Genomic DNA, 13,542 nt, shown 5'->3' on the forward strand with positions numbered 1-13,542 from the left:
GAGAGAATCCACAGGTAACAGCTAAAAGCTTTACAACTAACTTGAGAGCCACACTGTCACAGAAACACAGCCTGTGCAAGAACCACACCCACAGCCAAGAATATCGAGCAGAAGGTCTCCAATTAAAATCAGAGTGAATAAAAGAGACAAGAAAAAGCTCAAAGCAAATTCAGTTTCACGAAATGAAGATACTGAATGAAAAAGAAGAGACAGACAGATATACAGAGGAATGAGAGATGACTAGAAACACACAAAAGGAAAAAGGATCTTTCTTGTAAGGATGTCACTGCTGCTTCAGTGGAACTCTAGCATAATCTGGAAACCCCTTGACTGCTCACTGCATAGTACGGAAGAGAGAAGTGCTTCACCCAGAACAGACACTAAAACTATGTCTACACTAAGAAAAGGTGTATTTTAACACATACACTAACACTAACGTATTAATAATATACCTTTTTTCCTAGTGTAAACAAGGCCTAATATTGCTGTTCTCCTGGCTGAAGTGTTTCATGTTCATTCTGCTTTCTGATGATCTAGGAAAGGGGGAAATCAATGGGGGGCAGCTGCTGTCCTATCCAAATTCTGCTTTGGGGTAAAGAGTTCATCCAAAGGTAACAGAACTCTTGGGTAAGTACACCAAGAAAGCCACAGGTAGCTCAGGGCTCCTTATTCGAAAACTTCCAAGTGAGACAGACAATGTAAAGCAGCTTCTGTGATGAGTGTTAGGAAATTTACTCTTCAGTAATTAACTACTGCCCAATTGAATAACTTCAGTTTGAAGAGAGATTACATGATTCCCAGCTTTAAATCCTGGACTTGACAAGACACTGTATTACCGCAACCTGCATTCACCCCACTATCTAGCTCCATAAGGCACCACCCTCTGGAAAGTCAACAGGAGAGAAACAACAGCTAGAAGCAGCCTCCCTTCTGTCACCACTGCCATGCTACTCCCTGGAATCAGAACAGGTGAAGTTCCTGCCAGATGATCTCTGTGACATTGCACTCCCTAATGCTTTATAAAAATATGTTTATAAGTGTGGATATGATGTAACTGGAATATGCTTTACGCAAAAGGTCTCTTGTAAGGTATCATTACAAAGCTTATGATCTACTGAGTGTGTTCATCCTATTTGAATGTATGCATTATTCTTGTATCTAAAACTAGAAATATGAAGTATTACTCTGAAGTCCTATTGTAATTATGCCAAGTGTGGGCCATTAATGGTGGTTTAGAATCTTGATGGCTCCCATTGTCTAGTTCAATTGACTGTAGATGGCTCTGTTTACCTGCAAGTCTCCACTACATATGTGCGGGCCAGTCCTGGAGGAATGGAGGGGGGCTCACAGGATGCGTGATCATGTCACCTGAAGTGAAATCCATCTTTAACCTGGTGCTTTTCCATTTAGAAACCAGAGAAAGAAAGGATTCCCGCCTTGTGCCAAAGCTATAAAAGGGGATGGAACAGAACAAAGGGGGCCAGCCATGAAGAAATGCCCTAATTACCACCTGAGCTGGAACTAACAAGGATTATACCAGGGGAAAGATTGGGCCCAGACTAGGAAGGAGTCCAGTCTGTGCAAGAAGCTTATTGGAACATCTCTGAGGGTGAGATTTCATCTGTAATCAGTTTCTTAATGTATTAGGCTTAGACTTGCGTGTTTTGTTTTATTTTGCTTGGTAACTTACTTTGTTCTGTCTGTTACTTGAAACCACTTAAATCCTACTTTTTATACTTAATAAAATCACTTTGGTTTATTAATTAACCCAGAGTAAGTGATTAATACCTGGTGGAGCAAACAGCTGTGCATCTCTCTCTATCGGTGTTATAGAGGGCAGACAATTTATGAGTTTATCCTGTATACGTTTTATACAGAATAAAATGGATTTATTTGGGGTTTGGATCCTATTGGGAGCTGGGTGTCTGGGTGCTGGAGACAAGAGTACTTACTAAGCTGTTTTCAGTTGAGTCTGCAGCTTTGGGGGTGTGGTTCAGACCCTGGGTTTCTGTTGCAGCAGATTAGCATATCTGGCTCAACAAGACAGGGTTTTGAAGTCCCAAGCTTGCAGGGAAAACGGGCTCAGAGGTAGTCACAGCACATCAGGTGACAGTCCCAAAGGGGTTCCTGTGGCCGAACCCGTCACAATCTCACTTTTCTATTGAATGCTCAATTTGCAATCCAGGAAGGCTACACCTTGGTCCTGGTCCATGAACAAGGTCAAGGTGACCTTTCATATTCAGCTGAGAAAGTAGACCAACAGACTCCTCCCCTTGAGAATGCATCTGACCCCATACCTACGGCTGTGTCCTAACTAGGACAGAACTATATTCTTAACTCAAGTTAGCTAAAAACTAGTGAAGACAAGACAGTCTGTAGTTTTCACCTAAATTAGCAGGTCAAGTTAAAGACGATGGGAAAGCCTAGTCGTTAACGTGACCTGCTAACTGCCTTTTCTTGACTAGGATTTTAACTCTAGTTGAGAGCACACCTCCCCCCCAGCAAAGATCAGACCTAAGACTTTAGTGATGCTTGGAAGATCAGCACTTGCAAAACAGACTCTCTCCCCTCTACGACTTCCAAGACATCAGATGCCTAAAGGATGAAAGTATTTAGCGAGGTGTAAGAAAACCACAGCCCTATAATCAAGACTTGTTTACTCCAGGATGAGCTAGACAAACATTACAGAAAGGTCCCTAGATTCTGCACTCCGGTGCAGTAGAGTGAAAATTCCAGAATGACTTCATCTACATTGAGAATTTGAGGTTGTAACTGAACTAAGTATGAAAATGAATAATACACAATTAATTCAGTAGAGTTCATGTTATTTATTTTGACATTCAATTAATTATATTTATTGTACACTGTCCCCACATTTTCAGTTTTCAATGTGCTGCAGATTTTACAACAATGCATAATTGTCAAGTTTTGGCATTGGGTAGGTACAGATGTGGCTTTGGGAGACAGTTTGGGAGTATGGGATAGCCACATTAGCTGGATGTTTCTGCTAAAATAGCCAGCAGTGAAGACTAGATACTTTAAAAATAAATAAATAATTAAAAGCTTAAGACCCTGCCTAAGATGGTTTTATTATATAGAGAAGGTAATAATCCCTGTCCATGGAGAAACAATCTATAGGTTCCCTCTACACTAGTGTATTTTGGTGTGCTACCTACCATTTGCAACTTCTGCTATATCAGGGGTCGGCAACCTTTCAGAAGTGGTGTGCGAGTCTTCATTTATTCACTCTAATTTAAGGTTTCATGCGCCGGTAACACATTTTAACGTTTTTAGAAGATCTCTTTCTATAAGTCTATAATATATAACTAAGCTATTATTGTATGTAAAGTAAATAAGGTTTTTAAAATGTTTAAGAAGCTTCATTTAAAATTAAATTAAAATGCAGAGCCCCCCGGACCGGTGGCCAGGACCCGGGCAGTGTGAGTGCCACTGAAAATCGGCACGCGTGCCATAGATTGCCTACCCCTGTGCTATATGCTTCAACACACCAAGCAGCAACACAAGATTTTCCACAAAGCAGACAATCATACTAACATCTGAAATAGACTTACTTCAAGCAGGGCTGGCCACACTAATCTCTATCAGTATAATACCATAGTAGGTGGCTAATATTGGCATTATAGCCTGTGTGTGCAAATAATCCTCTCATGACTGTCTCACAGTATATCCACTGCATAGGCAGTCTGTCTGGTCTACATCCTGTACTCTAGTGGCCTGTTTCAAGCTGAAGTGGTTCTATAACTGAACCATGTGTATTTCTGCATAGCCACTCTAGCCAGCCTTCCTTCACGGTGTAAACTATTTTACTGGGACACACCCTTTGTCCAGTCCTTATGATGTCATTGTATTCTGTGGGTTCACCTGAGGTATGCATCCCACTGTTCTCACACAGCTCCCTGAAGCACGGATTTTTGGGAGTTGTAGTCCAGAGTTGGAAAGGTGCCATTGCAAATTTAAAATATAAATATGTGCAGGCTGGCAGTACTGCCTATTTTTAAGGTTGCATAACACCTTCATTATAAGATCCTGTTTTCAGCTGCTCATAACTTTGCCAAACTTTAACAGTTTGACCTGAAGATTTCCATGCTGAGTGTCTGCCTCAGGCTGAATTTTTTGAAAGTTTCAGCCAAAATGGTTCAGCCATTTCTGAAAATGAGTAAGAGGAAAACTTGGTAATAGCCTCGATGGGTGGGAAGCAGGGGAGAGAGGAGTCAGAGGGGAGGCCAAGGAGCAGGAAGTATGATGGTGGCATTCACAGCAATGTAGAAAGGCAAAAGCAAAGAAGGTTTGCAAAGAAAAATATGGGCAGTCGGTTTGGGCCATATTTACGCTGAGACAGCCAACATAGTATTTTAGAGAGACAATCAGATACACATGCAAAACTAAGCAGTGGGAGACTGGTAAGTTTTGAATAAAGAGATTTGTGAGTTATCAGAATACAAAGATACTTCCAAGTAGATGTGGTTACTCTAGAACAAGTTGTAGAGAAAGACCAGGAAGGGCACAAACACAGAGCCCCATTGAACATCAAGTGAGAAGAAGGGAGGTTGAGGAACTACCAAAGCTGATGCTGAAAGAGCAGTCAGAAAACATGTCAATGGGGTCGCAACTCAAAAGTAGAGATAATGTAAGTAGATAATTTAACTATGTTACTGTTAGTCACAATAGCAGAAGTGTCCAGATAATGTGCTAGTTCATGGTTATATTCAGCAGGAGAGATAGAGTTGAGGCAGCAGCTGGTTGCTGACTAGAATTGATGGAGCTGGAAAGCGGGAGTTTAAGCCCTTTACAAAAATGTTAAGTTACCACTAGCACTGCCAAGAAGAGGGAGGGAAACAGGAGACGCATCCTCTTCCAAGCAGCAAAACTTTTCAGCTATCTCTTGAGTATCAAAAGCAAATAGTCTCCTGCCCTTTATGTGTCAACAGTCCCATTTTCCTGTACCTCCAATTCTTCCCTGACTACTGCTTCAATGCTGTTAAAGACTGTCACTGAAAAATTATGCAACACACTGTAAATCTAAAGGCATCATTAAATTCAAACATGTTCCAAATCGGAGATTTTTAGCAAATTTAATACCAAAATGAACACAAGGGATATTGTAATTTTTCATGTGAAAAATTCAACAAAAATGTGTTTCTTTTAGTTTGCTTGATTTTTAACTTGGAAGTTTCAACAAAAATGATTACATGGCACAGAACTGAGCATTTCTATGGCACAGAAGTTGAGTTTTGCTGATTCCAAATACTCTAAAAATCCTACTTTTATGGCTAATAAAATTGCTTTGAGACTATAATAATTTAGGACGAAACCAACATAGTGGCCTACCAATCTGCTTTATAGACTAGCTAATATTTCAATCTGCTCACTCCCCTCAGAGCTGCATCATCATCAGCTCCCAGAGATAGGGGATCTTGTTGGCCGCAACATAGAGACTGAAAGGAGTAATCCAGTTCTCCTGACACACAATTATCCTACATCTCAAGGTAGGGTGCGGAGATCCCATAATCATAAAAAGCAAAAAAAGTAGAGACTGAGAAAAGTTATTACAGCATTTAAGTTCAGTTGTGCTTCCAACCCACACCCATCTTTCTTCAAAGGCCAGTTCAGAACTGTTCCCTACTCTATTTTCTCCTGGACAACAGTCCCAGCAATTGCCCCTCAGCAATGGGGGCTTCACCATATTCCCCTAAGAGACTATTTCACAGACTAAAATATCTTATCAGTCACAAATGTTTCCCGATATTCAGTCTTCTTTTGTCTTTTCTTAAGAAGGGAGGGAGCTAGGTTTTTGTTTTAATTCCTAAAAAGGAGATTTTACATAATTCAATATACATACATGAAGGGAGGTAGTTTGGTTTTGTTTCCATTTTGTAAGGTATGTTCCTTGTATTCTCTCCATATCAAACCATAGGTCACACTTTCTTCTTACGTCCTTCATAATCTTGTAGACCGTTCCCCCACCTTGTTGTCACTTAGCCAAGCTGAACTACAGGCTCTTAATTTTTCCTCAAATCAACCCCTCTAGCCCCTTATTCATTCTGATTGCTCTTCTCTGAATCACCTCCAGCTTGGCTCCATCCTCTTACAGACATAGAATCTGCTATGCCAGAACAAGCCTCTAATCCATCTAATACCAGTTCATTGCATCTAGCAGCAGACAGTACCTACTGCGCGCGCGGGGGGGGAAGGAGGGGGGAAAAAAATCACACTTAACTACACACTACCTTTATCTCAAAGACTTAAAACAGACACTGTTACCACTCATTATCATTAAAGGTCCCAAGAAATTTTTCACAAATATTCTATATAAATTCCAACAATTACATTCTGCCACTCTAAATTCCCATAAAGATCAAAATGGATGCACTATTATTCTTCATCTCCTGCCCTAAACTTATGAAAAGTTGATGTGTTGGATGGAACAGCTACCATATTTCACACCAGACATAGGTTGCATTTCTGTGGTCAATTAAGTCAGGGGTTCTCAGGACAAATTTATTGGTGGCCACTCTCACACTTTTTTCTAAAAAACTTAATTAGCTTTAGGAAAAACAAATAAATATGCACGTTCAAATCATTGTAATTTATTTATTGCTAGCTATTTACAGCAGACTTACTCAGCCCTACCAAGTCTGGGGACAAAATAAGCTCTGGCTGGGGGGCCGGGGGAAGGCAGCAAGCAGCCAGAGCCCAGAGCCCCGCGGCTGTGCAGCCAGAGCCCCGCGGCCAGAGCCTCCTGCCCTGCCACCCATGGGCTGAAGCCCAAAGCCTGAGACCCACTGCCCCCTGGGAAGGAAGGAAACTCACTGGCTGCCTGCTCCTCCAAGATTGTGCCCCAGGTATCTCCAGAGGGGGACAGGGCCCAACCTCTGATGGCAGCCCCAGCAACCAACACCAAGGCGGTGCATCCAGGAGCAACAGGGAAGGACCCACTACTTTGCCCCCCCCCCCCTCTCATCACAGCCCAGGAGGCTGTGGCCACAAGAAAAGCCCCCAGTGGCTGCATGTGGCCAAGGTGACCACATTTGAGAAATGCTGCATTAAGTGACCCACTGAGATTACCATTTTTTAACATGCTTTTCGAGTTCTTTGGGGATGAAGATGAGTTATATAAATGGAAATTATTATTATCCTAATAGCTTCCAAAACTACAAATGTTACTTGCCATTAATTTATCCAGCCCTTTCTAAAACTCAGTCATGATATTTAATTTGGCAAACTCCGGCCTTTGTGAACTCCAGAGGCAGACTGCCTACTATAAGAAGTTGTGTTTTCTTTTACTGATTGTAAATTTACCAGACACTGATTTGATGGAGCGACCCCTTATTCTCAAATATCCTGTTTGCTTTTTTAATTCCTTAGCAAACATCCAAGCCGTTATCAAGGGACCTTCAGCTGAAAGCAAAATTCTGTGCGTCTCAGCTTAAGTGAGGGACTAAAACCAACACAGCTCCTGACAAGAAACCTCAACAAATGCACCCTAAAAATGTCACACTGACATCTTTTCTCTTATAGCACAATCCTAGTTCATACCCATACCACAAACTCACTTGAAACCTAACCACAAAGAATTAAACCCACTGACAAAACTGAGGGCCACACAACAGGGTAAAAGGACAGCACTGTTGTTTGCTTGCCACTAAGCAAAAGGACCCAGAAGTACTCCAGAGGTGAGGTCAGGGTGTTGCTCTACACCAGTGTTTTTAAAACTTTTTTTCTGGCAACCCAGTTGAAGAAAATTGTTGTTGCCCACGATCCAGCGGAGCTGGGGATGAGGGTTTTGGGAGGGGCTCAGGGCTGGAGCAGAGGGTTGAGGTGCGGGGGTGAGGGCTGAAGGGTGGGGCTGGGAATGAGGGGTTTGCAGTGCAGGAGAGGGCTCCAGGTTTAGGGGGGCCCAGGGCTGGAGCAGGGGGTTTGGGTGCAGGAAGGGGCTCCGGGTTTGGGGGGGGGGGGAAGCTCAGGGCTGGGGATTGGGGCTCAGGGCTAGGGATTGGGGCACGGGTTTACCTCAGGTGGCTCCTGGTCAGCGGCGGTGCTAAGGCAGGCTTCCTGCCTATCCTGGCACCGCGGACCACACCGTGCCCTGGAGGCAGCCAGCAGCAGGTCCAGCTCCTAGGCTGAGGTGCACAAGCAGCTCCACACAGCTCTCACCCGCAGGCACCCCATCCCCCAAGCTCACATTGGCCAGTTCCTGGCAAATGTGAATGCGGAGCTGGTGCTCGGGGCAGGGGCAGCGCGGAGCCCCGCCCCCGCCTAGGAGCCAGACATGCTGCTGGTGGCTTCCAGGGCACAGCGCGGTGTCAGAACAGGTCGGGACTAGCCTGCCTTAGCCAGGCAGCATCGCCGACAGGACTTTAATGGCCCAGCCGGCGGTGCTGACCAGAGGTACCGCTACCAGTGCCTTAGGTTCCGCGACTCAGTACTGGGTCGCAACCCGCAGTTTGAAAACCACTGCCCTACACTCCTTTCCACAGTCAGCCTGAAGGCATATTGGCACATGTACATGACATAGCAAAAAGCTGTGATCAGTGTTTCCTTCTCTCATTTATGTGGTTAGAGAGCAAAATGTGGACTGCCAAGCAGGAGTGCATTCACCACAATTCCATTGTCTATTGAAGTTTGGGAAGTGCACCATGAAGCCCTACTCATATCTAAATTTACCTGCAGATGACAGTACAGAATGTTTCAGAAATAATGGCAACTCCTCTGTGGTCAGCACTGGACACTGCCACCATGGTGCTTTGAATGGAAAACAGCTTCATTTAGAATAGAAGGCCTGGTCTACACTGGGGGGGAGGGGTGGGGGAATCGATCTAAGATACGCAACTTCAGCTACAAGAATAGCGTAGCTGAAGTCAACGTATCTTAGATCGAATTAAAATTACTTACTTCGCATCCCCGCGGTGCTGGATCGACGGCTGTGGCTCCCCCGTCGACTTTGCTTCTGCCTCTCGCACTGCTGGAGTTCAGCAGTCGACAGAAGAGTGATCGGGGATCAATTTATCGCATCTACACTACACGCAATAAATCGATCCCCGATAGATCAATCGCTACCCGCCATCCGGCGGGTAGTGTAGACATACCCCCCATCTAACAAGCTAGCGTTTTCCAAACCCCCGAAACATTAAATATCCACCTCTCAGCAAAGGCCGCAGTATGTACAATGCCTTAAACACAGTGTGAAATCTATAGGCACTGCACATCAAACATCACCCTGTCCTCCCCTCTCCAACTCTCACCCTTTGGGGATACTCTGCTTCTTGCAAGTGAACAGGATTTCAGGAGTCATGGGGTTAACAGCAGCCCCACTGATCTCTTTTCCCAAGAGCCCCTTCTGCTAATCCACATCTTTCTTGGGATTTGCCATCAGAACCTGCCTACAGCAGAGAAAGGTATGTACTACTAAAGGGATTAGCGGCACCTCATAACTGAACAAAAACAATCAACAGTCAGAGACCTTAGTCTGCAGCACACAGGGCTCCAAAGGGCCTGTAATAAAAAACTAATTTGAACTGAGATTCCTCGTGGAGTTACTTACATGCCATGAACAGGAAAGGGACCCAGGAAAATCCAAGCAACCTGATATAGCATGCTGCTAATAGAGCAGTTATCTAATGCCTCCCTCTAAGTCCTTGTCTTCACTACCACTACCCAAAAAAAGTGTGTTCTTAACTCTAGTTCACTAACTGAAGTTAAGAGCACACCCTTTTTTTGTAGTAAAGACAAGGTCTAAAAAAAACAGTTGGAATTTTCTCCCCAGCCCAAATTTGGTGGGGTTCAGACAAACATTTTGATTTTACACACACACACACACACACACACACACACTCCTTCCCTAATACAAATGAACTTCAATTCAAATTTTGCTGAATCAAAGTTTGCCTACTGTAAGAGAAACTTTTCCAATTGGTCACACAGGATGCTGCAGTCCCACTGGTCAAGTCTGGGCAGATGACATTTCACAATAAAGCAAAAAGTCAAACAGATCACATGCTTTACTGTACAAAATCCAAATCAGGTTCTACCCACTGTCAGAGTTTCCCCCACAATGATTGGAAACAGAGTTTCAGCAGGGAAATAGTGAAGCACAATATCCCTGGAAGAAACACAGGGTTTGACTCAACTCCACCCCTCCAAAACCAAAACAAATTCAAACCAATTTCTTTCAGCTCACAGTAGTATGTGGTTACCCAGAATGTGTCAAGTAGGCCAGGGTAGGAAGAAACTGACGATCCCACAGGCAGCTCTGCCTCCAATGCTACAGGATAACGTACCCTCGTAAATCAGAGGAAAATACCAGAACTAGATAAACTACAAGAGTGGAGTAAAATGAACTGGAAACAGAGAGAACTGACCGAGGTCACTGGAAACTCCCAACACTGGCTGCAATTCATGGGAAGGAGACTAAAGGCAGTAGGACAAGATGAATCAAGAGGGAATTTCTGCCCAGGTAGGGGAGCAAGGTGGAATAAGCCACCCCATCCCAAGAAAAGGGGGCATCGCGTTAACCCCCCCGCCAAGAGTCCGCCACCTGCCGTGTTCCAAGGATAGCTCTCTCCCCGGAAGGAGGGTAGCCATGGGTTTGCCAGCTCCCCACGGTAGGGGGCACACGATGGTTTGGTAAGGGCGGGCAAGTCCCGCCCCGGGCCCGCGATCCACAGGCTGCAGGGCTCCGGCTAAGCGCCTGCCGGGGACAGGAAGAAGCTGCCTGCTCTGGTTGAGCTCGCACGAGGCGGCTGCTGACAGGCTGCGAGACCTTTGCTCTGCTGTGGCAATCCCGGCTCTAGGCTCGCCGCCCGGCAGGGCCAGCCCGCGCCGGGAGCAGGTGGCGCCAGGTGCACACACGGCGCGGACGCTGCCCCGAGGCAGGTGAGGGCCGTGAAGCCGGCGCAGCCTGGCGGGCCGCGGGGCTGCGCGCCAATGTGTGTTTACCCCCCCCCATACTCACGAATTTCTTTGACTTGCCGGGGTCCCCAGATCCCGCCGCCGACTCCTCTGGCCCCTTCCCCTTCTTCTTGTCCCGGCCACTGCGCCCTGATCCTCCGCCGCCCTCCATGGCGCCGCCGGCTCCTCAGGCCCCGGAGCCCGCGCTGCCCAACCGCCCCACACCGCAGCCGCGCCCGGCCCCGCCTGCCTCATTCCGCATGCAGCATCTCATTAGCATATACAATGACCCTCGGAATATTCATGAGGTGGAATTTCCGCTTCCGGCCTCCTGGGGCCGCGTCTGCAAGCTCGGAGAAACTCCACTTCCCCTCTCCCGGCAACACCCGAAACAGCATCACCTGCCGGCTAGAGCGGGCGGCGCAGCTCAGCGCTTGGCTCCGAGACGGCCTCTCTGCAGGAACCTACCCCGCCCTTCTGTCCCCTAGGGAGGAAACAAGAAGCAGCACTCCTCTGGCGTGTTGCTGTTGGTGACAGATGTTGTGTCTGCTGAATGCACTGCCCAGGGCTGGCCTTACCATGAGGTGAATTGAGGCAGCCGCCTCTGGTGCCAGACCTTGGGGGGGGGGGGCGCCACTAGGACCCAGAGTGTAGAAAATTGTGTCTGCTGCTGGTGCCTATGTATTCTCTCTGCTCTAGCTGCACAGAGATAGTGGAGTGCTGTGCTGGAGGAAGGAGGGCACAAGGGACATAACAGGCAGGCCAGAGGAAAGGTGAGAGGGAATAATAGAAAGCAGCAAGAGCTGCAGGGACAGAGAGGAGGAGGAGCCTCTTATGTACCTCTCTAGCATCCCCAGGAGCCTGGACTGATTAACACCAGCTTCTCAGGGAGCTTCCTGTTTCTTGCTGCTTCCCTGAACCCACTTAAGGAGAACATGCAGTCAACTGAAGTAGTAGGAGCCAGTTAGGCCCTTATCATCCCTCATTCAGGCCCTGCTACCAGCCTGCTTATTTGTCTCCTTCAATTGAGTGTTGAGAGACACTACAGCTGGCACAGAACAGCAGTCATGAGTGAAAGAAGAAAACACTCCTCTGGGGCAGCATTCAGAAAAAGAAAGCAAGCACAGGAAGCTTATCTATCTAAGCAGGAAGGAGCTCTCCCAAGATACAGAGAGACAAATGTTCACGGTGAGCCTTCTGTTCCCAGTGAGGATTGAGTGGTGAGGAGATGCCTGATCTTCCAGTTAGTCAGAGTGCAGGTGACCTGGCAGCTACTTCAGCATCCATATCTCCATCTCAAATGGATGTAACCGTGCACATTCCTGAAGAAAAGTGTGGATCAGAGAAGAGTGTGGTGGAGGCGCAAGAAACAGCTGCTGCTGAGTTTAGTTTCAGGACTGTGGACCCACTTGAGCAGTAGCCGGAGAGACTTCCTTGTACTGCATGGGCCACAGCAAATGGAAAACTTCATGTTCCCCAGTGACAATGAAAATAGAAGTTTCCATCCAACACATTACTGGTGTGAAATCCCCAATGGTAACAGAGTGGAGAGGCCATGGTTTGTTTTTGTTGCAAACTCTTCCAGTCTAATGTTCCAGCCACATTGGGTTCTACAGAAATAAAGGACTGGAAAAATCTGACATGCCCTGAGAAGGCAGCAAATCACCAGAGAGCATTCCATAGGTGGAAAGAGCTTGAGATGAGACTAAGGTTAAAGGCCACCATAGATGATCAGCATCAAGAGAAGATTGCATGAGAGTCTCTTTACTGACAAAATGTTCTGAAAAGGCTCATTGCTATTGTGAGAATGCTTGCTATCCAAAACCTACCACTGCGTGGCACTTCAGATCAACTGTATGTGCCAAACAATGGAAACTTACATAACTTCAAATTTCTGTGTGGCTTAGTGTTGTGGCATGACATACTGCTTGAAATAAATGTTGTAAGCAAGAGACTCCAAGGTGTTGACCTTGATATATCTGGAGCAATGGAACAACTGGACAAAGTAAAGTCATACATACACTCTTACCAGTCAGATGAGGGATTTCAAAACGTTCTGAAGAGTGCACAGAAGTTGGCAGAGGAACTTCACACTGAAGCTATTTTCCCACCCATTCAAGAATACAAGACTCACCGAAGAAGAAGACATTTTGATTACGAGCCATGGGATATCCCATAAGAGACCTCAAACAACAATTCAAAGTTGAATTCTTTAACCAGGTGCTAGATTGTGCAATACAGTCAGTTGAAGAACATTTCATGCAGCTCAAGGAACATAGCAGTATATTTGGGATGTTGTATGATATTCCAAAACTCCTCACTATACCTGAAGAAGACCTACACCAGCAATGCAGGGCACTAGAGACAGTGTTGACACATGATGACATGCACGATATTGATGCGAGTGATTTAGGTGATGAACTGAAAGCCCTTTCAAGATACATTTCAGCAGGATCAACTCCAAAGGCTGTTCTGGAATTAGGTTGACCAGATGTCCCGATTTTATAGGGACAGTCCTGATTTTTGGGTCTTTTTCTTATATAGGCTCCTATTACCCCCCACCCCCGTCCCGATTTTTTACACTTGCTGTCTGGTCACCCTATCTGGAATATATGTGCACAGACCACAAATAAG

General features: G+C 45.8%; 1 protein-coding gene across 5 annotated transcripts in view; it reads right to left on the bottom strand.

The window, feature by feature from the left end:
• DIAPH1 (diaphanous related formin 1) overlaps positions 1-11,170 on the bottom strand; it is a 152,503-nt gene extending 141,333 nt beyond the window's left edge. For all 5 annotated transcript variants that reach the window (XM_034779422.1, XM_034779420.1, XM_034779419.1 and 2 more), the window contains exon 1: positions 10,973-11,170. In XM_034779422.1, coding sequence (XP_034635313.1) covers positions 10,973-11,080 — 108 coding nt within the window. In that variant the 5' untranslated portion in view covers positions 11,081-11,170. The remainder of the gene's footprint in view (positions 1-10,972) is intronic.
• Positions 11,171-13,542: the final 2,372 nt, after the last annotated feature.

This window comes from Trachemys scripta, chromosome 8 (genome assembly GCF_013100865.1).
Source record: "Trachemys scripta elegans isolate TJP31775 chromosome 8, CAS_Tse_1.0, whole genome shotgun sequence".
NCBI lineage: Eukaryota > Metazoa > Chordata > Testudines > Emydidae > Trachemys > Trachemys scripta.